The 27,144-nt window shown below is 33.6% G+C and overlaps 2 protein-coding genes and 3 long non-coding RNA genes across 10 annotated transcripts in view; 2 read left to right on the forward strand and 3 right to left on the reverse strand.

The window, feature by feature from the left end:
- ckn (CRK like proto-oncogene, adaptor protein) overlaps positions 1–24,039 on the forward strand; it is a 50,310-nt gene extending 26,271 nt beyond the window's left edge. For 4 of the 6 annotated variants that reach the window (XM_070109296.1, XM_014233972.3, XM_014233974.3 and 1 more), the window contains 7 exons: positions 86–807; positions 17,727–17,960; positions 18,377–18,559; positions 18,834–19,115; positions 19,695–19,988; positions 20,088–20,432; positions 20,513–24,039. In XM_070109296.1, coding sequence (XP_069965397.1) covers positions 86–807; positions 17,727–17,960; positions 18,377–18,559; positions 18,834–19,115; positions 19,695–19,988; positions 20,088–20,432; positions 20,513–21,184 — 2,732 coding nt within the window. In that variant the 3' untranslated portion in view covers positions 21,185–24,039. The remainder of the gene's footprint in view (positions 1–85; positions 808–17,726; positions 17,961–18,376; positions 18,560–18,833; positions 19,116–19,694; positions 19,989–20,087; positions 20,433–20,512) is intronic. The other 2 variants (XM_014233977.3, XM_036374137.2) reach the window with 2 other exon arrangements.
- Positions 8,789–15,558, reverse strand: LOC118683105 (uncharacterized). The gene is made up of 3 exons (XR_004978935.2): positions 14,615–15,558; positions 9,408–9,661; positions 8,789–9,249 (listed from the first exon to the last, which is right to left on the reverse strand). It is a non-coding gene; the product is annotated as an uncharacterized lncRNA (long non-coding RNA).
- Positions 18,795–24,880, reverse strand: LOC138857228 (uncharacterized). Its single transcript, XR_011396291.1, has 2 exons — positions 24,746–24,880; positions 18,795–19,163 (listed from the first exon to the last, which is right to left on the reverse strand). It is a non-coding gene; the product is annotated as an uncharacterized lncRNA (long non-coding RNA).
- A 468-nt stretch (positions 24,881–25,348) lies between these two features.
- pcs (SH3 domain-binding protein parcas) overlaps positions 25,349–27,144 on the forward strand; it is a 41,136-nt gene continuing 39,340 nt past the window's right edge. Inside the window, exon 1 of the mRNA XM_014233966.3 lies at positions 25,349–26,240. Coding sequence (XP_014089441.2) covers positions 26,196–26,240 — 45 coding nt within the window. The 5' untranslated portion in view covers positions 25,349–26,195. The remainder of the gene's footprint in view (positions 26,241–27,144) is intronic.
- LOC106617013 (uncharacterized) lies at positions 25,367–26,890 on the reverse strand. The gene is made up of 2 exons (XR_001330701.3): positions 26,408–26,890; positions 25,367–26,313 (listed from the first exon to the last, which is right to left on the reverse strand). It is a non-coding gene; the product is annotated as an uncharacterized lncRNA (long non-coding RNA).

Raw genomic sequence — 27,144 nt, forward strand, 5'->3', positions numbered from 1 at the left:
TTCCACAATATTTATCATACATTACTTGCAATGTCTCATAGTGATTGATTTTATTTATTTACTCTTCACCTTTCTTTCCATGTAGATGAAATAAGCGAATACGCTACAGTCATGTCCACATCAGGCACATCACAATCGTCGGGCTCCTCTGCCGGCACTGCCGCAGCTGGCAAACAACAAGCAGCTAATCAAGTAGCCACTGGTGGCGCAACACTTTTATCCACCGCAACTAATCCGCTGCTCAGCGGTTGTCCACCCACAATAGTGCCATGTCCACCGCCCGTGTTTTGCGCCACACTTCGTGAACCACTCACACACAAAGCGGCCGTTTACTATCATCAACAATTGGCGCTGCAAGAGGATCAGGGTATCGATTTGACACAATCGCCAGGTCGCGATTCGCCCGGTTCGTCGTCGGGCTCAGCTGGTTCTGGTTCGCGACACTCTACAGCTAGTTTAGATTCGGGTCGTGCCTCATCGTATTTGACTGGTGTGTCGGGTGCATCGATACGTGGTAGTGCGGGCGGTGCACTCTCATCGCCACGTTGCAGCTCGGTGAGTTCATGTTCGATTGGTAGTGTCGATCGGCAACGTAACGATGAACTTATCATCGATTGGCTAATGGAGATGAAGTATGAGGAGTATGCACAATTGTTTATAGCGGCCGGTTACGATTTGCCGACCATTGCACGTATGACCCCCGAAGATTTGACGGCGATCGGCATAAAAAATCCACACCATCGTGAGCGCATAAAACAACGTATCGATAAGTTGCAAGTATTGGATAACTTGCCACATTTCGTGCCGGTAAGTCCAGTTTTTAAATGGCTACATTATTTACTAAAATATACAAAGTAGCATAAGCAGACGACGACGAGTTGGCGTAGAATAGTCGCGCCACAAGTGAAAAGCTTGCAACACTGGTTTTTATCACGCTTTCCACATTTTTGTGTAGGTGTTTGTGATCGATCGACTAGTTGCTGGATTTTATGGCTATGTGAACGTAACATTAAAATCGCAAATGATTTAATTGGAAGCGACGCAGATAAATCAAGTAAAGACATATAATACGCGCTGAAAAGCTTAGCTGTAAATAAGATTTCAAATTGCACATTGTGAGCATGCAAAGCAGATTGTTTGACGATTCCTAAACGTGCTTGAGGTATGTGGGTGGCAATGAGTTTCGCGCGTTATTAATATTAAACACTTAAGGGTGAGGCATGTCATATAAACGAATGTCAATTAATTATCGGCTTTCAACAATACTGACAAAGTTTAATTGGTTCCAACTTTTCGGAACCAATAATAGTGTGTTCATTAACAAAGTAATAATTTCATAAAATATTGGCGGGGATACTAACCACTGTACTATCGAGGAATCAATAAAAATTTCCACAATAAATCAAAGTGGCGTGTTTATTTAGTAAAAACTATGCCAAGCTTTTTGCGATCGATTTACGACATTTAATGCGGCTTAATGCAGCTTGAGGATTATTGTTGTGGAATTCACTTTACAAACAAAACTCTTCACACTGTTATTTATTTGCACAAATGAACGATGGTCATGCTTCTGTGTTTACGGTTGATAAGTATTTCATAAAGCTGCGGATATGTCCTACTTGGTCAGGAGTTCAATATTCTATGGAGAAATTACTAATTTTACTAAAAGTCGAGAGTTATGCTTACGACTACTAGGAATTTAAAAATATCTGTATTCACCCATTTGTGAGCTCAGGGATTTATTTCAAATGTAATCACTGGCTTTTCGCTATGACGTCTAAGTATTAATCTGATAACATATTGAATTCACGACCCATAGGGTAGCCACATTAACTAACTTAGTGGTCGCAGATATTTTTCCTGGATTTATTTAAATTTAAACGACAATAATTAAAATAATCCTGTTTGATACACTGATTGGGAAGAGCTTATGTTTATAACGTAACAACAATAAGGATTGTTCATTTTCGCCTCTTTTTTTCCCGTTTTAAACTTTGTTTTAAAGCTCTTCTTTAATCCGGCTAAGTTTTGAAATCTGAACACTCCGAGTAGCTATATTTACAAACCTGCTTCTCACGGCCATATTTCCACGAATAACGCGAAGTAATTGATCATTTAAGACTGGTGTAAAAGAACCACAATTGTTAATTTGTAAACACATAACACTGTCACTATCGCACTCGTCCAAATCCTTGTCAAACTCAAAAAATATTAGCAATTTAAAAGAAAAACGAAGTATGTATTCTCAAGTTTTCATACAAAGCTTTCGAAAACGTCAGCAAATAGCTGTCTGTCAAGAACCTGCTCCTAAAATTGTTATATATTTTCATAAACCCACTCGAAATGATAATTTTAAAATCGAAATTTATGTTTACTTCTATTGTATGTACATTTGTACATACATATTTTGCACGTAGGCCCAGTGAATTCTGAATTTCTGGAATGCAAAGCGGCGTGGAATATTTCAAGAGTTAACGGCTTTTGACTAGCGAAAATCGAACCAAATGAATTGTGTGAATGACTGGCGATCTAGTAATGTGTGTGGGTTGCACACGGCGAACAGGTTCACAACAACAACAACAAAAAGTTGCAGCTTTGCCAAGCAAAGACATTTTTCGTAGCGAAAAGCTGTAAGCCATCGCTCTTGTTACATACGTGACTTTCATTGCAATTGCAATGGCACTTTTCGCACTGCGTTTGCCTTCAGGCGTTCAATACACTTATCTACAGTTACTTAGCTGTGTGGCGTGAGTGAGTTATTTCCTGCTGTTGACACAATATACACATGCAACCACATACATTTGTTTGTAGAATGCTACTGATTCATTTATTTACATAGCGCAAGCCACGATAACAGCCGATATAATATCATACTTAATAATAATAACAACAATAATCAACCGCGTGTTTTGTTCCTGGCCTGTGAATATTTTTTATGTGCAGCATGTATGCAAGGCGAATGCAACTATGCCAACACTTGCAATGAACGATCACACATTCCGCGCCGCGCATGCACCTCTGGACACACACACACATACATGCATATTTATTTGGACGACTGAGTTTACAGCCAACAGCAACGGTATTTATTTTCGTTTATCACTGCGCTCTTTTCTGTTTTTTATGCATTTAACTTATTTTTGCTGTTTACAGCTCTGACTGCTTTTTATCGTTAAAGCCGCGGCTTTTCTCTATTTTTGTTCATTTCATTTCATGCATTACTCGCTGTTTTGTTATTTAATTTTTCGCAATCACCATAAAAATCGCCATTTAGCTGTTATTGCTTTTCACAAACACACATACACACATATGTGGCAATGTACTCAGTCACTTGCAGCGTGAGTTGACTTATCTCTCATTGTTTTTAACTTGTTGCTATTTCTTTTTGTCCTTATCCACTTGTGTTTATTTTTTTTACTTTTTTCTCCTTTTTTAATAAATGGCATACACTTGTTGCGCTTTTGGCCTTTAGATATGCTTACCGTTGCGTTAGGGTATTACCAAAATCATTTTACTAGCTTTGTTGCACGATGCCGCTGCTGAGCTAGCAGTACAAGGAGTGTTCCAAACTAAAAAGTGTGTCTCAATAATACGAGAATAAACCTTTAAAGCACCAATTAGCCTTCCTCTAATATTTAATACAGTTCTACAGTTAAAAGGTTTCCCTAAAGATATTATAAAGTATAAAAATGTAAATATATTTTCGGATGAATTTTGTGTATCGAGTGTGTCCTGTTGGTTTTTCTAAGTAAAGAAAAAACAAATTGGCCGCACTGTGATATAGATAAAGAGATACGCACTATTTCTAACCAATGACCTCATCATATACAACTTCTTAAAAAATTAGTTAGCAAATTTTAACGATTTCGGGTTGTTAATAATATTTGGACGCTTACACCTTTTGCGGGTATTTGAAGGAGCTTTTATTTATTTTATGGGGTTAAGTATAGTCAGAGGCATGAAAATTATAATTTTAAATATTTTTTATCAGTAAATTATTTTATTTTATAATAGTAAAAACATAGCATGATTAAATAAGGTTTCGACTTGACTTCATATTTAAAACAAAATAATTAATAATTTTAAATGTAATGGCTGTTTGTGTTGATCCAGCTCCAAACGAAGACACTTGCGGCGACCATCTGTAATCTTTGGAAAAAAAATTAGTTTTTTTAATAGATAATGTAGTAGTGCCTGATCGACGATTTTTTTAAACAACAAAATTACTGCCTCGGGAATTTTTTTTCCTGAATTTCGGGAAAAAAACCACAGTTAATTGATTGTAAAAAATTGAGATAAAAAAAACATTCGATCAGGCACTAGTTTTTCATGGTTTCTAAAATCTGTATAAATTTTACTGAAATGAACCGAACGGATTTCGAACTACAGTGGTCACCAGAAATATAGTTTTAGAAAAATACATTTGAAGTTTTACACTCAATTTACATAAAGCTTGCAGCTGCTGCTAGCTACCTGCACTCGATCGTTTCAGAGCGTCCGAGAATCCTTTGGTAATTATCGAATAACTCGGAAAGTATTGTCGCAAATACTTAAAATTTTCAGAGAAAACTTCTAAGATATTACACTTTAAGAAAATAAAAATTTGTTTGAAAATTCTGACTACTACTAACCCCTTCTTATAGATTTGAACCCTGAGGTAGTATTGTAATAAAATATGATAGCATCAACTTGTTATATGTTCATATGTATGTATAATTTATCATTTTAGATATCACAATTATAAATTAACTACGATTCATCTGTAAACTGAAATTTCTCTCTTCTCCACAATAATTACTCCCTTGAATCATCAAATTATTTCCAATTAACAATGTTAAGCGTATTAGTCATATGATACATATAGACATAAGTTTACACTTACCTGTTTCAGCTGAAGTACTTTACACAATTCTACAGCTACTGAATTGCGAACATAATTACTCACTTTTTTCTGTCTGAAACAAATTAAAAAGTAATAGCAGCTGCAATCGTTTCAATAGACAATTAAGTCATTGTCATATTTGTGGTTATAACTCTCTGACTGGATATGCGGCTTTGGCAGTAGCACTCTTAAACGCAAACTTGTCTCAAGTGAGCTGTAATTGCGAGCAAATATTTAAATTTTTTTTCAAGTCATTAACTGTATTGCATATGTGTATTTATATTCTGGTCTCTTATGAGCTATTTGTCACATGAGTTGATATTTATTGGTTATATAAAGTGACCAATAAGTGGCCTGACTTTTAAATCAACAGTTAAATTGCGTTGTTTAGTATGGAGTGCCATAGCAATTCGTTATTTCTTTAGCATTTGTGGACTCAGAGTCATTTAATGTGCTTTAGTTTTGATCACCACGAATCCTTCTATCTCAATGTTTATTATTACCAAGAGTAAGAGGTTAGGAGGTTAGGTTGAAAGTGTGAGAAGACTTTTTGAATTGACTCTTCTGATAAGCCTTTGCTTGTACTTTCTAATCGTAGGTACTAAAGTACTGCCACTGTATCTGCAGCCCAAACAGGTACCATACTAGATTGATTTGAGTATTTTTATTTTAATCTGCTGCAGTGATTACTCAGAGACAAATAATCCAATCACTATCTGAATATATTATATTGTTTTCCATTTTTTGTTCTGATTAAAAATAGTATTTTAGCAGACCGAAAACGACGTAAATTTTGGGTAAAATTCAACTTTTTTTAAATACCGCCATCGCAATTTTTAAGACTGCCCCACTTGGTGTGCTCCTTAAAATTACATTATGCAATTGTAACTGGAGATTTTTTTGTGGTTTTCAATTATCGAAGTTGCCCCCTTTCTTGCTATTTCATAATGAACAGACTTACAAAGTTCGGTTCGAGTGACACACCGCGTCCAATATTCGGTCGACAGAATCGCCCAACAAAGTCGGTAATTCGAGCAACTCCTCGGAGACGTCGTACAGTGCGCACCGAAGACGCAATAGCGTGGAGCAGAGTAGTGGCGAAGACGAGAATTAGTCCACCCGCCATCGCAATGCAACAATTGGAGCGTTGACCGTTCACTTTATGGGAGATTTTGGTGAAAGATCTTGGTTTGCGGGTTTACAAACTCGTGCCGAATGACCAATCAAGCGCGTCGCACGTTCGATGAATGGGCCCATAATATAAGGTCACCAATCCCGATTTTCACAAAAAAAAATTTGTTCAGCGATGAGACCGTTACATCCTCAAAAAGTCACTGTTTCTCGCGTCCTGGGCATGTGGCGTGCTCTCCAAGATAGTGCGATTTACCACCGCTGGACTATTTTTTGTGGGGTTATGTGAAGTAGCTTGTCTACTCAGATAAACCCGAGACGACTGATGCCATGCGATCCTGGTCTGGAGTGTGAATAACCCAAAAGTGTTCAAGAATTTGTTGTTTATACCTATAAGGAGAAAGTAAGACGTGTACTGACTTATTAGTTAATCGTTAGTAGGTGTTCATACTTTCGGCAATAAAATTTGGATGGACTATTTGTCAAGAACTATGAAATGCAGCTAATAATCTCTAAAATACTCAATACCATTGCATTAACAACATACATTATTAATCTTGTGGCTTTTTCACAGGTGCACATACTTCGCTTTCAGTAGCAACTCTTTTATTATGATGTAATTTACCGCTGTGAACTTCAATAATTATTTTCAAACAGGTGACGCCTTATTTCTGTGCCAACCTTGTTTGAAAATAACCCTTGCCAAAAATGCCGAAATATGATAAGGGGCCGTCCATAAATTACGTCATCGATTTTTTCAGATTTTAGACCCCCCCCCTATGATCATCCTATCGTGATTTCTTAAAGACACCGTCTTTATCGACTTTGACTTTACCGTCATCCGCAGACGGCAGCTAACAAATTTTTCGTCGTGTCAAAAAGGCAGCGCTCATTGTTTGCAAACAACCTTCAGAGCGGAAAAAATTGCCAACTATTACTCAAGCAATAACACTGCATAAACATTGTAATTAAGCAACAATGTACGCATATAAACCATAAATCCAGCTTCAAACGGATTTTTAATGCATAGTACAGTATGTACTACTCGGTATGTGCAAGCTTATGTAACATACATAGTGTATGACCTCACCGCTGCGGTTGCGCATAAGTTTCAAGTTTTCAATTTAACTGCTGGCGGACACACACACAAATCCAAGCATATGTTTGTGTGTATGGGACTATTTTTTCTCCCATAGTTGTTGTTTATTTATTTGCTGGTTTTCATATTCTAACTTGCCGCGTTCGCTTTCCACCGGTTTGAGCGCTCCTACTCCACGCTAGCTTGTAAGTCTAGAATTTGTAATTAAGTTAAGTTGTACTATCGCTGTTTGGTGCTGCTCTTGAAACAATTGGAATTCAATGCATAAAATACATAATAATTTTAATGCGGTTTAATTTAATTTTTTGTATTGATATCTGCTTCACTTCTTTCTTACCGCTTCAACTGCTTAGCATTATTATGCAATAAACCGGTTAATTTATTTATATCGATTTGATAGATTGTCTATATAATAAAAACATAAATCATAACTCATCAGTGTGGTATTAAAAAAGCAATATTTTTTAGCGCCAAACGAAAGTAAACAATGGCGTCGTTTTCATTTGATATCAACAGTAGAGTAAGAAGGAGAAGAGGAAGAAAATGAAAGAAAATTTCTATTATTACTGTGTTTATCGGCCCACTTTGACATATGTGAATTATTGTTCGCCGCGTTGTAGAACTTACGATTTTCTCGGCAGCTATTTTGTAGCTTTTATGACTAAATACACCTACGACTTGCGCGGGAGTTTAGAAAAATATGCCCAAAATATGAAAAATCACTCTACTGCAAATCTTCGGAGGTGCTTAAGGGTTTCGACAGCTAGTTCAAAGCTTATTACACGTAGACTACGCAGTTATTTTATTATGGAAGTATATAAGTTAATAGCCATTTCCGCGCTTATAAATCACCAACTATTTTCTCGCCTCTTTTATGCAGATTTATTAAAAATGTGGCCGGTGTTAACATAACCAATAACCAATAAGGTATCTTCAATGAATTAGTATTAGTATGTCATGAGAGAGACACATGAACCAACTCTACTAGCGAAAATATGGATCTTTATTGTTTTTGCATTGTTTAGAACGCTTAAAAGCCATTTCAACGCCATTCGCAGACTATTTATGTGTAAAAACTCTAAAGATGCACTGTTGTTTTTCACAAACCGATGTTTTTTATTAGTAAAAGTCTCGCATTCCTCAATCCTCTCTCAGAGTGTCGCTAATATGACGTCATAAATAACTCTTATCCATAAGTAATTAAAAAATTCGTACTAATTAAAGAACCTCGCTTCCACGTCTTCATTATTGTGTGAAGAAATCGTTTTCATTGGCTACGTTTAGCGCTTCATCATACACATGATTTAAGCGCTCTATTGTCCCTTTAAGATCAATCTTTTATTATACCGCTCACGTCATAAAGCAAGTCGTAAACATCTTCACACCTCATATGCAAATTTCTAGTTTTCTATGAAAGTTAACACCCCCGCGCTTCCACTACTTTATCGATACAAATCGTCGTCTGTTTCATATGCGCAACGCTCTCACTTCCTCTTTGTCAAGCACTACCTGCCACTAGCCCTTTCTCTTATCGCTCCACATCTCTCCAAAGTTGCGCATACGGAATCATTGTAAACGCTTTCTACCATATACACAAATGAACAATGAAACAATACCGCGTTTTGTTTATTTTCCGTACCTTTTCTTTCATCACTCTTGCATTTTATTGCCTTGTGTGTTGGTAATACTTGTACATGTTTATGTATTTTATGCGCAAATTTGGCAACATTTTGTCTTAAATGTCAATGTATTGACGTTCATAAAGAAAACAAAAAAATTAAATAGCAAAAATACTTCATATCTCCATTCATCCAGCTCTTCGCAAAATAATACACGTTTGAGTTGAATGCTTTATAAGGTATTTTTGTTTATTATTTTTTATTTTTTGGGTACATTGAAAGACGAAGATGGAAGTATAGAATGATTTTTCTAAGGTATACAATTTTATATTAGTCAAAACAAAGTAAACACATGAGTTGGCATTTATTTTCAAATTATTTGCTATTTTTTGGTTACCGAGGTCAATCAGAATCGTCAAAATGCTAAATGATTTCAGCTGGGTGGTTAAACAAGACTTTCAGTGAGTGAAATACACACTTTATTGGGAGAAACTTACGTAGTCTGAATCATAATTTGTCTGTAAATAAATTGATCAATTATTGACCTTTTTATTAATATCTCTGTTTTTATTTGCAAAAATTTTATATACTTCTAAAAAACCATCCCTAACCAAATAATAACAAAACAAACAATAAAATCATTTAAATATTTTTACGTTTTTCGGCAGCTACCTACATGTTATTACCGTGGGTCTTCCTAAATTTCCCCTCCTTTAGCCATTTAGTGTTCCTTTGGTATTTGTATATATTTCTCGCCAATTCTGCTTTGATACTTATCCTTAATTTGTGTGTTGCTTATTTAATTTTTTATTTTCATTTCACCTTCTGTCTGGTTTTGGTTCGTTGATTTACAATTTTTGTTTTTCGCTGTCAATTTATGACATTTTAATGACCTTCAATTGATACGCAATCTGCTTACGATTCTTTTTTCTTTAAAATACAATGGCATAATGAGTTATTAAAGTCAATTAAGAATTTTGCATAATAAATTACAGGTATACAGAAATATAGCTAAAATAAAGCAACTTCTTTGTCTCATGGCTACTTAATTCTGTTTGCCGTAATGTTTCTTTCGAATACCGTTTCAACCATCGACAGTGGATAGCCATCCGTAAAGTTTTTCAATCGGTTCTACTTCCTTCCCTAGATAACGAAATGATTTTGAATGATGGTAGAATAAAATTGATTGAGATAGCTGATATCCTAAATATATATTTTATAACATCGTGTTGGACATTGAATTCATGAAAACTTAGGTATGTGGAAGTGAAAAACGATCACCGCTCGAGCTGATAATCAAAGTTAAAATGCTCCGTGTAACAAACCAATGAACAAAACCAAGAAAAATTGCTTCAAAGAGCTACCGCAGCCACTATATTTTCCGGATCTTATCCTATCCATTTTATATTGTTTACAAAACGTAAGTAAATGGAAGCTGGAAATAAATCACAGAGTTAGATAACTCCTTAGCTCATGAAGGAATAGCTCTGGAATGAAGTCTCGAAAATTAATTGTTTTATAAAAGCATCCGCTTCAGCCACCTTAATATTTTATCGTTCACTTATTTAGATATCGAACTACGTTCCCTTTAGCATAGCCATTATGAGTCTACCCCATATTTTCCTTGAAATAAAAGACAGTAAACTGCAAAAAGTTAGTTGAAATACTTTGGCAAAATGTGCGATGTTAGCAGAGTTAAGTGAACTAGAAAGATAGACCAATTTCTAAAAGTTTGAGTTTATATTTGACAAAGTCTAACATAACCTACCATTTGAAGGTATTGGAAATTTGCACTCTTTGGTTTATAGGGTGAACGGATTTAAGATCACCAATAAAAATTATTAATTGATGAATCCATTAGTTGTTTGAGCTATTTTGTGTCAAATTTCAGCAATATTGGATTTCACGTCTTTAAAGTTGAAATATTTTTTTCATAAAACAGTTTCTCTGCATAATGATTTATTAAAACTCTGCAAAAATGTGTGTCCCAGTTTAGCTTTGTTTTTACAGTTATATAATCTACAAATGTAAATTCAAAACTATATGTCAAAGTATTCCTAGAGAAGCTGTGAAAATTATCGTAAACATTTTCCGATAGATACGTTTTAAAAGCACATATTCAATTTAAATTGAATGATTTAACTTGTTTGACAGTTGTAACTCAATCAATAAAAGGTGGCAGATGTCCCAATGCAACCCTGTTGTGTGTATATTGGTTATTAATAGCGACTCTCCATTGAATTGCATACCCATTGCTCCCTTTGCTGCCTTTTGAAGTAAGAAATATCCGGCTACGTTCCTATTAAACCTAACCTCGACTTTTTACAGTTGTTTACCAATACATCGAAATGTCAATTAGCAGTTGTTAACAATGTTTGTCGTAAAATTGTTTATGCATATTAAGTATTTAAAAACTGCTGTGTAACTAAATAACAAAAAGTACATCAATACTTAAATCACATAACATTTAACAGCTTTAGTTATGATAGCATTGCACGTACGCCATTTGATTGTGTACTATTTTGTTGTTGTTGTGGTTTTTTTATTCTGGCGCAACACGACTTAGGCTAGGTGTTAACTGATTTGGTAAAAGAGGCAAAAAATATCAGAAACATATTTTTACAGATTTTTAGTGACTAGTGACTTTGGCGCGAATATGGCTAAATGTCAGTTAACAAAAGCGCACGGATACTCAATTAACTGTAATTGGAAAGTGTAATCATGTCATTAGCAAGTACGGAATATGTAACAGACAGGGGCTAGGCGCGCGGTGTGGCGGTATTTATAAATTTGTGTTTGTGTATGCGTTACTGATAAAGGTAAATCTATCGATAGATGTATGTGTGTGTAAAAATACTCGCATATGTGTTTTGGTGTTTAAAAATCCGCCTTTAAGCAGCAGAGTATGAGTAAATAAGCAAAACAAAATATTTCGCGCTTCCATATCTAACAAGATAAAGCAGAGCACAGTATTTTTCAACAAAATATGTCCGTGAACTACTTTGTCATTACACCAGTTTAATAAACAGATACAATACTTGGTGCGATGGGTACGAGTGAGTTGAGCGCGTTCGATGTAAGATTGGTACGGCCAATGTGAGATATGAGCGTCGTAGCCGCTTTGGCGGCTGTCGTATAGCTGATATGCGACACATGGGGCCACCGGTAGGCTACTTAAATGCATACATATGTACATATGTATATACATATGGGCTAAATAATCACACACGCATTTACAGATATGCTTACATAGAAACGCATTGAAATATATAGAAACGCATATGTAGTGCCGAAATTCGACTCCAATTGACGGTATCACACTGGCAAACTAACAACTTTTTATACCCTGAACGGGGTATATTAAGTTTGCCACGATGTTTATAACACCCAAAAGGAAACGTCGGAGACCAGCTTTAAGTCTTTTTCTCCCCAAGAAGCTGCTCATTTGTCGGAACCGCCGATATCGGGCTACTATAGCATATAGCTGCCATACAAACTCAACGATCGGAATCAAGTGCTTGTTTGGAAAACTTTTTCATTTGACGAGATATCTTCACCAAATTTGCTATACAATGTGATCTGTTGGATTTGTGAAGGGTATTGTAGTTTCGGTGCAACCGAAGCTAACGTTTATTTTTTATTTTTATGTATTCTAGGTATTTTTTCCATTTGCCTTTTGTTTCTTCCTCACTGCGTAGTACTTCAGCGCTGAAATTGTAAACGCGTAATGTGGTGAACTGAAAACGTCAACTATAATCGGAAAATAAGCAATCAAAAATACAAGAAAAAAATCAAGAAAAACAAAACGGTACACATACACACTTACACGCTTACTTTATACGTTACAGAAATCTGTTAAGCTTCTAGGGAAAATTTTATGGGCACTGATTAAGAGCATTGCATTTAACTATGTTCAGTTAGACGCGCTACAAAGCATATTTTTATGACACTCATAAGTACATATGTATATAGTATATACATGCATTTCATAGTACTTACATATGAGTATGTACATACACAAGAACTTATGGTATCGTTGGTCCCAAAATTAGAGCAATGAACCACATTTTGTTTTTATTTTTTATTTTTTTCATTTAAAACAAGTCAGATTTAAGCTTTAATTTTGCCTTCGGATATGCTCGGGTATAACATATACATATGCATATACATATATTATATGTAACTATATTGCGTGTGTCCATTGTTCCAATATTCCTAAAATTCGTTGGAAAGCTGCTGTCCTTATGCGTATTTTTAAGCAAAAGTCATTTATTTGAAGCACAAACAACAGTAATTCGTTTTACTCAAATATGTCGAACTATGTGCATTAAAAAGTGTTTTTGCGAGGAGTTCTTCCTCATTGCTTTATTTAAGGTAAATCTCAGCCGAAACCATCGTATTTTGGTGGAATTTTATGGCGTACATGCTCTAGCTGAGCGAGCGTGCCAAAAGTGGTTTTGCACGATTTCAATGTGGGAATTTTGACTTGAAAGACGAATAACGTCCTGGGCGGCCAAACAAGTTTGAAGATGAAAAACTGTAAGCATTACTCGATAAAGATTGTTGCCAAACACAAGAAAAGCTCACAGAACCTTAGTAATCACTGAGGCAGACACTTCGAAACGCCTAAAACCAGCCGAATACAAAACCAAGGAAATGGGTGACATATGAATTGAAGCCAAGAGACGTTCAAAGACGATTTTGCATCTCAAAAAAGCTGCTTGAACCGTACAAAAATTAATTTGCCTTAACCACTTTATAGCCCAGACCTTGCACCTTCTGACTATTATTTGTTCCCGTCCATGCAAAACGCGCCAACTGAAATAGAGTTCACATCAGATCTTCTTTGGAATGGAATCCACAAACTGCCAGAAAGATTGGAAAAAGTTATAGCTTCAGATGGGCAATACTTCGAATAATACTACTTAATATTTAAATTGAAAAACGCACGAATATAGTTATAGACCCAATATACAAGTTATTATAAAATTCTTTAGTAGTTTAGGATGCAAAAAGTGACATGGAAAGTTTTAATAACATTTTTCTGCTAACAATTCAGGAAATAATAGTAATATGTGTGTACATAAGTATGTATATTGTAAGAATCTTCAAGCATTTGTTCTCAATATAAAAATTATGATACATTTAATACACATTTGTGATAAAAATATTTTGTTGGTTAATGGATTGCAAGTAAAATATGTGAATTAACAAAACTACTTAAAAATATTTAAAATGTTGGATAACGCCGTTGTTTGCTCACTTCTGTTACTTGTTTACATCTTTGATATATAAATATATATATAAGTATATATATATATATAGTTACTCAGAGATAATTTTAAATTGTTAAGAAACTATAACGGAAAACAATTACCGTATCCGATACACTCTGGTAATGATTATAGTTAATATGTATACATATATATACATATGTATATATACTTAACTTAAAAATTTATAAATGTTACTTTTATATTAGATTATTCTGTTAAAAATAATGAAGATTTATATTTTCGAAATGTTTACATTGTACTTTTATATCTCGGATAATGTCGGATAAACATTTTTTAGGTTACATGCACTTAAGGTTGTAGTACAGACCTACTTGTAGCATTAGATAATGTCTTAAACTCACTTTAAAACTGCGGATAAAATTTTTTTACTGAAATTCGTTTCGAAGTAGTTCTATTTATATTTATAAATATTTCGCTGCTAATAATTGTTCAAATTTCAGGCACGGGTAAAAATGTTTCGTATTTTGAGACACACTTTTATTACTTGCTATTGCTATATTATTCTCCTTACTTTTAAGAAAAAATTTAATCACAGATAACATTTGTGAAGTCTAAATTTGGTATTCTGTTGTGTTTTGTTACTTACTTATATTGTTCATTCCTTATTTATACAGAAGTATATTTCACAAGCCTACGAAAATTCTAAAATAGGTCTTGGAACAGCATGTATACATAATTAATAATATACTCTAAATGCAATTCTGTGTTGAAATTATACCGTCGGCGACGATAACACATTAATATGCCATACGTTGGATTCAATACTTTTGTCTCGTCACAGCATTGTTTTTGCTTTTTCCAGCGCTGCGCTGTTAACTTTGTAAATGCCAGAGCGGTTATTTTTGCAAACTAAATAATTGAAGCATTTGAAATTCAACGCAAATTAGCAAATTTTACACGTTAACCATGCGCTCAGAAGTCACGTTCGTCGACAGTCATTTGCTTTTACGCCGGAGATTAACCACCGACAATGGACAAGCGTCGAAATGCCAACAATTTCCGATTTGGGGTTTTCTTATTACGTTTTTTCCAATAATGTGTTATTATGTTTTGTTTTACTTTTACAATTTGCTGTTGTTTTTGTGGTTATTTTGTTGTCCAAAATGTTGCTGTTGTCTTTTAGCAGCTTATTTCACATTTAACGAGAAAAATAATGCGAGGTTCCACATGAAAACAAAACACCAACAAAAACAACGAGTATGAAGACAAGCTTAGCCGAGAAATGACCGCCAGCGGGGCAATAGCATTTAGGAAAAGAAGTCAAAAAAGTCATGTAAAATACGTAAAAGACAGTAAAAGCTGCACGTTTAAGAAATCACATGGAAGCTTAGAGGCAAACCCCATGCGCGCTCGCATGTCGATTCGTTTGGTTGGTAGCGCTTTAAGCAAGCGCCTGCAGGTAGCTAATGGCGTGACATGCTGGCCATTCGCTGGACCGATGTTTTGTTTTATTTTTGCATTTTCTAACTTTTTTACTTATAATGTCTAACCGCTGATATTTACTTATTTGAAGATTTTTTATTTTGCTGTTTTTTATATTTTTTCATTAAATTTGCTTATGCCTTTTTATACTCTCGCAACATGTTGCTACAAAGTATAATAGTTTTGATCACCTAACGGTTGTTTGTATTATCTAAAACTAATCGAATTAGTTATAGGGTTATAAATATATATAAAGAATCAGGATGACAAGACAAGTTGAAATCCGGGTGACTGTCTGTCTCCCTGTGCAAGCGATAACTTGAGTAAATATTGAGATGTCTTGATAATACTTAGTACACAAGTTCCCGGGCACCAAAACGCCATTAATCGAAAACCATTAGGGATTTCTTAGGTTCTTCTAGAGTCTTAATGTTTGGTTTTTCTTGAGTTCTTTTTGGTTTAAATATTAAATATTTCTTTAAAGTTTATTCCTTGTTTTTTATTTTTTAATAAATTTTATACATTGTTTTTTATTTTACAATAAATTTTAATATACGTACATTATCAAATGTTTTTTGTTCATTTAAATATCTTTTCTTAAATCATTTTGGTAATTTGATTTATGTGTTATTTTAAATATTATTATATTTTTTACCAAATTTTTCATTTTATGCTCAAAAATATAAATATCTTTCATTGTAAATTGATTTAATATGTTATAGTTTTTATATTAATATATTTTTATTATTTTTAGTTAATAAAATTAACAAATATAAATATAGAAATTGGTTATTTTTTTAAATATTTTTTATATGTTATATTTATTATTATTGTTTTTATTTGGTTTATACTTTTTAATGTGTTGATTGGTATTTATTTATTTATTTATTTTAAAACTTAATTTTTGTATTAACTTATTTAATATGTGATTTACGTATTTTATTTATCTCCAATATTTACCACTCGTTTATCTCTTTGCATTTTTCATTGTATTCCTTATCCTCATACCGCGTCTGATATTTCCCTCGTTTATTAATTCATTTTGGCGTCACCGTTCAAGGTCGGTGATTTGCCTTTACCACCGTCTTTACAGTTCCCCGACAACGTGCTTAGTCTATTTTCGTTCAACTTTGTATCCACTTGTCTGCCTGCCTTTGCCTCACATCTTAACTAGTCAGTTCTCGCATGCGATTTCTCTCATACTCCTAACGTTTTTCAAGTTTTTATTTATTTCTACATATTTCTGTTTACTTTTGTTGCCCGCCTGTCTTTATCTGCGATAAATTCCTATTATTGCTTGTCTACCACTATTTGCAAAAGTACAGAAAAAAGTTGAAAATTATAATATTTCGTTATATTATTCCAATGGAGATAAAGTAAAAAGTGTCAATAGCGCAAATACAAACATTAACACACTTACATATATGGGCTTTGTGCTTGGCGCTCATTAATCAAATAAGACAATATTCAATTCAAATGCTTTAGCTATTAGAGGCATGAAATATTCAATGAGCTTCTAGCGTAGATATTAATTTGAATTGAATAAATAATGCGCTGCATATTCATAGATAACCACATATATGTACATAGATTTATTTAAAAATAAATAAACAAAGGTAAGCTGAAGGAAAAAGTTTAAAATTTACAATAAAAATGTCGTCCATCTTCTTCAATCAATTTATGCAAATTACAGCCATTGACGTTGATTATAAATAAATAATTTCGGTTAATTCCATGAACGGCTATAATTATGCCCTGGCGGTGTTGGTATGGTCCCCGAATTATTGTTTTCACCGAAGTTATGCATTATAAATTAACGTGCATAGTGAGTCATGACCAAACAAATCAAGGTTTTAAAATTTATACATAACATATAAGTATTCAAATAAGCGCGACTAATTTGTTTGTAGCTTCTTTTAGAACAGGTCATACATAGGAACAATTTGTTCTCCGTTGATGCTTTTCTACAATTCTCAATGTTAATTATCATTCCCTATTATCACATGCGATTTTAACATGTTGTATTTGTTTACATTTTATATATCCGCATAAAAATTATTTGAGGTTTAATTAAATTTTTGTTACAAATTTAAAATTTATTTTTTGGTTTAAAGAAGTCCCATGCGATTTTCATTTAAAAATTGACATGGATAATAACGGATAAGCATAAAGAAATCACGCTCATTTTCAAACTCGTTTCCTGACAAATTAATTATAGAAAAAAATGTATTTACTTTTGCACTTATATTTTATCTTTATTCTGTCTCTTCTTTCAGGGCTCCATTGAAGAATGGTTACAACTGTTACGTCTCGAGGAATACATTCAACCATTACTTGATCAAAACTATAAAACTGTACGCGACGTCACGCAAGTCACTTGGGAAGACTTGGAAGACATTGGTATTGTTAAATTGGGACATCAAAAGAAGATTCTCTTAGCCATTAAGCGTGTAAAGGATATCATAAGCGGAAAGTGGAATCCGGGCGGTATTAACGCTTACCAACAGCAGGTGAGTGTATGAAAAGGAAATGTAATGATGAATGTGTTGAATTCTCCGATTTCTGTGAGGGAAGTGAATTTTATTTTTTACAAAATTAAAGTTTTTATGTGAAGTAAAAATTCAAATTTAATTCAAAATTAATATATTATTAATTAATTTTTTAAATTATTATAATTAAGGTTTATATTCAAATTTTTTTTTTGTAATATTTTATTCGAACGATTACTTTTTATTGTATTACTAATAATATATTTATATTAAGATCATTCTTAGAACTTATATTTTTATTTTTGTTCTTTTATTTTTCTTCTCTTTTTCGGTTCTTTTATTTAATTCATTTTGTGATATTCTGTTGCCGCCTATGATTTGAATCCGTCATCAACCTTACCAACCAAAATAAAACCGTTGGACGTGTGAAACGAAAGGATTATCGCAATAAGATTTGGCCCAGTGCCGTGCCAATGCCCACTACACCGACCTATTTGCCAACTACGCGCGTTTCGTGGGACGATTCCAAGATTTATGCTACGCCCGGCGTCGACGCCGTCTACTTTTGCAACGGTGCCCATCATGAGTGCTGCAATGGCAACGACGTGGTGCCCATTAAGGTGAGCGTGTGCACTATTGCGCGATCAGCTGGCGGACCTGTGTCGGCGGTGTTTAATGACGAAACAGCAATATATTTGGCTTTAAATAGCTTTAAATTTATTCCTTTATTAAAATTTTTTTTTTTTGGAATTTATTATTTTTTCGATTATATACATACGTATATTGAATTATTTTCCACAATCCAGCCACATTATGCATAATAATACTTTTATAACTAACGTAATTTGTTTTCTCCCACATCTGCTGTCCTCCTACGCGCTCTCTTCCACTTAGGTGCGCCAGCCACGGGGCAAAAGCTTAGAATCACTCGAGGATATACACGACAATAGCACACGCAGCCATTTGACCTTTAGCCATTACACGGCCACTGATTATGGCCACTTTGCGCATCCAACGCCTGCTATGCAACAACAACACCATCAGCAAGCCTTGCAACACCAGCAGCAACAGCAAGCTATGCAACAGCATCATCAGGCAGCCATGATGGGCGGCACTGTTGTAGGCGGACCAGGTGGTGCTGGCGGTGCACGTTTGCTTAGCAATCAGGCAGCTATGGTAAGTGTTTTAGTATTTTAGACGAGTGGGAGTTTGGGAATTAAACAGCTGGAAAATAAAATAAAAATGACTTCTAAAGAAAAAATATTTTTGATAATTTTTTTTATTGGTTTTCTTCCCCGCATAATATATTTAGTTTATAAATATTAAAAATATAATAAAGTTATAATTTCACATATATGTATTAAGGTTTGAAAATTTTCTATTAGTGTCAAATTGGCATAGTTTGGACAGAATTTGCTTGTATTTTGTAATATCGTTCGCCGTACCGAAAAACGTTATTATTTTATAAAATGAGATAGATACATGTACATTGGTGTGTGATAAAACCTGCTCATAAAGTCGCATGATTACTATAAATTTTATTTAAGATTTTATTTATCTTATCATCGGATAATGCCGGATAATTTTTTATGTATATATTTTTGCTTTAATGGCCCTCGGGCTTCATTCTTTTAAGTAACATATATAATTTCCGAATAAATTCTATCATAAGTTTTATCAGTATATTGTAATTTGCGTAACTTTTAGCATTCTAACTAACCCGGCATAAAAATTAAATCTTATTCATCATTAAAGTCTTGGCGCCGTTCCTATGATGATGGTGACATTACACCCACCAATGACGCTGCACGTGAACTCATGTACGAGGAGGGCGGCGGTACACTACCGCGTCAGCAGCGTGGCATTTTACAGCGCGCCGTATTGAACAGCATGCCACCACTCGAACATCACTATATGAACGCAGCTGCCGCAGCGGAATATGTCTGCCATGCAGGTGGATTGGGTGGCGTTAGCGTGCCAGGTGCGGCTGCGCATGTGGGCGCTACAGGCCCAACTGGTTGTGTGCTGGACAGCGCCGGTCTGAATACAGTAAGTCAAATCGGCGCAGGAAAAATGTATTGATCGCAGTATTGAAGTAATTTTTTAATTTTTATTTCTCTATTACCATTCACTCACGCCAACCAACAGCCCTACTTGACCGGCAGTCCAATGAGTAATAAGAAAATCGCACCGGAACCACCGCGACGTCATTGTAGTATACGAAATTCACGTACTTTGAGTGCAGATAGCGCGCAACAACAGCAACAATTGCAACAACAACAACAGATGGGATTGCATGTCGGCGCAGCAGTTACGCCCGGCCTCTACTATGGCGGCGCTGGCGCTTTACATCATGGTGGCATGTACATGACGCATGCGCAACAACAAGCCGCAGCAGCGGCGGCAACTGCTAATCAGCCGATCTATGCGAATTATGCAACCATACAACAGACCACGGCGGAAATACACTGCGAGAAATTCCATGACAATAAGGTTAGAATGCACACCTGCGAGATTAGCCAATCTTTTGATTTTGTTTTATAACTTTTGTTTTTTACTGTTGCAACCCACAGTCAAATTCCAGCATCGATTCTATTGACACCATACCGTTCGCTAACGAGAACACTGGCACCATCAAACAGCGCTTACTAAACCGCCAAGACATTGGTGGGCCACAACAGCCGCTACAATCGGGCAACACACCACATCTGCACTCCTCCTCGTCGTCGTCCTCGTCTTCGTCGACCAACACCATCGCCAATATAGCGCACTCTTTTCACTCGCTTAAGACATCTGCCTCGTTGCATGACGCTTCGCTGATACGCAGCGACAGCATCGGCAGCACCACAAGCGGCGGCAGCGCTGGCGCCAGTACCGGCGGTGGCGGCAGCAATAGCCTATTGCTCTTACGTTCTCCCACCCTACAATATCCACCGACCGATGTTACGAATGCCGTCGGCGGCTCATCGACGACTATCACCACTACCGTGGACTTGCATACACCCAGCGACGCTGAGGCTAATACGGATGCAGCTGGCGATGGCGCGCCCTTAACTGGCAGTGAGGGTGCAGATGGTTCAGGTGGCACCGCTGGCGCCGGCTCGACCACAATTCAAACACCGGGTCAAAAGGTGTCAGTCAATGTGCTCAATGACATTGGTAATATGTTGGCCAATTTGACGGACGAACTCGATGCCATGCTGGAGGAGGAAAAGCGTATTGGCCTAAATATTGATAGTGAATAAGCACATATTGTGGAGCATACTGCTCAAGGGCGTACATAGGTACATAGTTATATACATATATGCACATGTATGTGTTTTGCAAGTTGGGAATTTAAAAATTAATGGGTCTTACATAAAATGTTAGTGAAATATGCGCGTGCGCACACTTGAGATTCAAAGCAAAAGGCATTTCATTCATGAATTTCGCTTCGGTTCTTTTCGGCCTCTAGCGCTCAAAGTTATTTATTAAAATGTGGCGTACATAGATGAGTAGAATACATATTACAAATATTATCCTACTGAAATATAATATCCGTGTAGCAAAGGCTTCTCATAAAGCGTTGTACCGGTAATTTTTCAGAGGCTTTTTTTATATTTTATTCACAGTCTGAAGTTCACTTCGAACTTTCTTCTAAATATATTCAAGCAATACAATGATGACACCTTCCCACTCAAGTACTTTGTGAAGTATTGTTATTTTATGAACGTAACCGACCATCGGATAAATTTATATACAGTAAACAAACACTCGTTAAGACTTTTTAATTTATGTTATCTAATTCTATCTGAAATATTTATGTATAAAAATATTTATGATTGAATTTATTTTGTGTTGGTTAGGGCAACGCTCGAATAATTAAAACAGCTTAGGATATCGTCGAACAACTTATTTTCAAACGTGCCTCAAATTTGTAATTTTGAGTTTTAAAATAAGTCACCGGAATAATTGAATCAGTGTCGGATAACTTCGGATAATTAAAAAAAAAAACTTCGAATATATGTATATTAAATAGTTTTATATATTTTTTTAATTATTTTTGTTGCCCGGATAATAAAATAATCTACGGACTACGCCGGATAACTATTTTAAGCGCATTTTCGGCCTTATATGCATATTTTGAAGTTAAACATTTTTTTAAAATTCAATCAGCAATGAATGTCTTTGCATTGAAGCTCTCCTTCTCGTATGCGCATACCTTTGTATGTAGTTTAGTTGCGTCTAACACTTGAGTGTCTTAGTTGTTAGTTTTGTTTTAATATTATAACTAAAGTGTGTAGTATAGATCATTTCCTCATAAATGAACTTATATGTATGTATGAGTAATTGTTGTATATAGGCACATGATACGCGTAAATTTAATACTTTTTTATACGCATTTTATATTATACGTGCATAAGTATATATGGCAGTGTATTGTGTATTTGTATAAAATTGTATTTTTTGTAGTTAACAAAAGAAAGTTTAATTGTATCTTAGCAGTTATAACATTCTTGTAGCTTGGTTTTTTACGGTAACTGCGTTTCAGTGGCGCTTACTGGCAGCAAAGAGGAAGGAGATATTTAAAAATTACAGAAATACTAAAAGAAAAATAATATTATTTTTTGATTTTGTTTTTTTGTTTTAATATTATTTTTAAGTTTCAAATTATAAAAATTATTTTTAATTCTTTAATAAATATTTAGACTTAAGAGTTCATATTTTTCTTTTAATAATGGTTTCAAAAACAATTGCCAACGGTTGTATATTTATTCGCAAAAAATTGATATAATATTTTAAACCAAAATAAACATTCCATATATATAAATGGCACGTTAACCATATATTTATTTCTTATTATTATTATTTTTTTTTTTTAACAAAACATAAAACCAATTTAATCTAAATTATGTTAGAAAACATTCCATTTTCATAATAATTTATATGCTGCAGTAAACGCCGTAAACAGCAGATAAAAATTAATAAATTTTTGTTAAACCTGAAAAATAGGAAATTCTGCGTTTTTCACCTTTATAACACCTACGATTATACGCAATTTATAACAAATGAAAAAAAACAAGTATAGAAAAAATTACGAACAGGCAACAACTAAAAAGTCAACAACATCATACTTAGCATTAAAATAACATAAAAATTAATATAAACTAAAAGTTGTAAAAGCTTTTAAAATAAAAAGTATACTTTTGTACTATTTAAATACACTAAATATATACATATACATATATATTAAACTAAATTAAATTAAATTTAAATTAAAATTTCATAAGTGTTAACATTATATAGTGGAAATGTAGCAAAAGGTGCATAAACTTTAATTTAAGCCGTAACAAACATTATAAAAAGAATGACTTAATCATTAAATTCAGAGATTCAAATGTTTGTGGATTAAATAAAATTGCCGATATTAATTTGTCTAAATAGAAAGTGCGATTTTCTCAACAAGAAAAATTAAATGTCGAAGACATACAACTACTAGATATTGAGAAAAGACAGTAATAGCTTTATATTTCTCAATTACCACACACACACTCTGAATTGAAACCTTATACACAACATCAAAAACCGTATCAGTAAATTCCATGCGATAAGCAAACTTTAATTCTAATAGCATAATCTAAAGCTAAACAAAAATAATAAAAACAAAAAATACCCTAACATTAAACTTTATATAAAAACATTTATATACATGCTTGTATGCGTACTACCTTTAAAATAGAATAAACAAGCAAAAAATACAAAACCACAAAAGCACAGCAACAAATCATAACGAGAAATGTTAGAAAAAAACTTAAAAGGTGCAGTGAGTTGAAAAATTCAAACAGCAACTAACAGTAAAGAGTAAATTAAACTAATAAAAAATAACAAATAGGCGTTTATAGAATTAAAGCATGAATAATAGCAAGAAAAAGGCCAGTAAAATGGAGCGCAGGTGGTCAGGCATATGTATATCAGTTTAATTTAAGAAGTAATTTTATAATTTACTATTATTTTATTAAACAGCAATACTATGCCTTATTGTAAACTTTAAATATTTAACATTCCATTTTGATTAAAAGAAGTTATTGTGTACTTTAAACATACCATTTTTTAAAAAACATTTTAATGCGTTATATTTATATTTTATTATCATTAATTACTTCCATTTTTAAGCATAATGCAGCATATTTTTACAATGCAAAGCTGAGTATGTTAAATCTACAGATAATTGCGTAATATTATAATAACGGAAGATTTACTGTAATTAGTTTTTAATTCTTTCTTTTTAATGATGAATGGGCAACAAAACCAACTTGAAATCAAAATGTATGTAAGTGTTATTTCCATATAAATAAATTTATATACAAGTAAAAATATTATAGTAAAAAACAAATAAAATAAATGAGTAAATATAAAACAAACGGACAACAACAAAAAAATATATAAAACAAAAATATGAAAAAATGGGTTTTTATTTTTCAAAGAGGTTATTATGTAATCGATGGTATATACCAAAAAAAAAGGCAGATGCAACAATACTTAGGTTGGTCAACTCATTTCTAAAACCAGAGCATGTTAATTAACATGTTAAAAGTTTTATTCATTAACAGTCTGCCAATTCTGATTTTCAATGGTGTCCTTGAATCTGATTGCAATTTCGTCTTTTCGAACATATGCAAAACCAATATTCGAATCAGATGTTTACTAATGTGACAAAACTTGCAAATAAATAAATTTGAAAGCTTTTGAAAAATTGAAAAAAGAGTCATTTTGATGTTAAATTACGATTAAATCGTAACCTAATATAAATTAATTTCTTAACTTACAGTTCAAATCTGTATGTGAATATCCTCTTGCTTTGTTTCTGATAACAAAACCAATAAAATTGGTTTTCGTGACATTCAAAACCGATAAAAATCCCCTGAATAACTCAATATTGTTAGATGTTTGTGAAAGAAATTTTTTACACAAATGTACAAATCTGCGTACATTGTGTAAATGATATAGAAATTTGCGATAGTATATTTTAATAATGTAAAAATAGTTAAATTTTAAGCGTTAACGGAGTCCCGATTATATCCTAATTATATCGTTGAAATTATTTATCGATTAATATCAAATGGGAGGCGACACAAAAGTGAATGATGCCACATTAAATATTTAACGATGCAAATAAATTTAGTAATATAATGAAATTTTTATTAAACATAGCCTAGAGATTTTGTAATTAAATTTAATTAATTAAATTAAATTTTTATTTTTGTCTTGTCGACATTTCTCATATATAAATGTTTACCCAAAAATCGTTAATCGATTAATCTAGCAACTATGCGTTGTTTTCTTTGCCCACTGTCATTCGTATGGTTAATGTCTATTTTGTTACATCCACCATTCTACGTTCTCTGTGCTGCGCCACTGCGCTGCTGTACTGAACGCCTGCGTTGTCATTTTCCTTGAATCATTGTGGCGCGGCAGACGGTAATATTTGACAGACGGCTGATTGGCGTTGTTGCGAACTCCAAAATAAAATTTTGCAAAAAATAATACAAATAATTTCATCCCAGTAAACTAGATAGCAAAGCGCAGCGTCAGTCAGTGGTTATCAGCAACGATTCGTGAAACAAAAGTAGGAAACGGGCATAGTAAAATTGTATAAAAAATAATCGAGTGTTAAGTCAAATGCAAAACAAGATTGCATGCTTCGTGTTTGTTGTGACGACAATTAAGTGAAATTTATACAAAGATATTCGAGGTTTAAGTACAAAATTCACTATTTATTTGCTTGGAAATTAAAAGTGGAGTGCAGAACAAAGTTTCGCGAAAAATTATATAAGTATTAGTGTATGCAAATTGTTAGGTTTTGGAAATTTCACAAATTCGTTGTTGGACGTCACACAGAGAGTAACTAATCTCCGTATTGAATATTTTCGTAACTCCATGGTAGTGCTTTACAAAAGTAGTACTAGGCACAAGCACATTTTTAAAAGTGGAATCGATTATCCATAAGTTTGGTTAAAGCTTGAGAAATTGTGTGCGTATTCCTATTCGTACAAGCTGTAATTGAAAGTGCATAATTCGCGTTTACAAAATACTTGGAAAGATACTACATCAATGCATATCAGATTGTGCTTCAGCTCCCCACGTTCACATACATTTTTCTAATAGGATTTTCGTACATAATTCCATGTACTTTGATTTCCTGCTAGAAGTTTGGCATTGCAAGTGACTGGCGGTTTACTCAAAACAGAAAGTGCAAGTGAAATTCGCAAAGAAAAAATGGCTGCAGCGGCAGAGTGCACTGAACTGGATCCACGTATTAAGGTAAGTTTATTTGAGATATGTACATATATATTTTTGTCTTATTGATAGGTCAGGATTACAACTATAAAAATATCTAAAATGGAATATAAAAATATAATAAATAGAAAAATGTCTTTCGAATCTTAAGACATAATCTCTTTACCGAATTTAGTTATTGTTTATCTTACCTAATAAATATGATAATTAATTGCGTCCTCAATAAATTTATTCTAACGTAGGATTTATTTATTCTATTACGGCACAGTACTGCTAAAGTTTATGGGTAGTGTTTAAAACCCCTTATCGTGTAATTATTACTATTTGTATGTTATTAACGTAAAATCGCTAGACAAAAACGGATTAACCTTTATATATAAACAATAATTTCTCTTGTATGTATGTATATATTACATACATATTACCGTATTTTTAGAAAAAAAAGAAAAATCTGTATTTGTAAGCTCCATGGTTCAATTATATAAGGTTGTGTATCTAATGTCAAAATTAATTTTCTGTTTACAATTTGATGATTTTGTATTCAGTTATCACTCAAAAACGCATTTTCATTGGTTGAAATCTTTGACAAATTTATTTTTGAATCATATAATCAAAACAATACACAACAAACCGGCTGATTTTGACACTATGGTTCCAATTACTTTTGATAAATTGTTGTTTTTGCCCTATTGACACAACCTTTTACAATTGAAGCAAGGTATGCTCTAAATAAAATATAAAAACAAAAACAGATGACATTTGTTATAACCACAAACAACAAACAAATTGAAAACCAACTTCAAATATCAGACCGTATGTGCTTTAAAAGAAAAAATCTTATTCACGTGTGCTGAACATTCTTATTAAATATTCATATATACAACCAAACTAAACATATGTTTAGAATTCACTATTTTAATTGGGAATT

This window comes from Bactrocera oleae, chromosome 4 (assembly GCF_042242935.1).
Source record: "Bactrocera oleae isolate idBacOlea1 chromosome 4, idBacOlea1, whole genome shotgun sequence".
In the NCBI taxonomy this organism is placed as follows: Eukaryota; Metazoa; Arthropoda; class Insecta; order Diptera; family Tephritidae; genus Bactrocera; species Bactrocera oleae.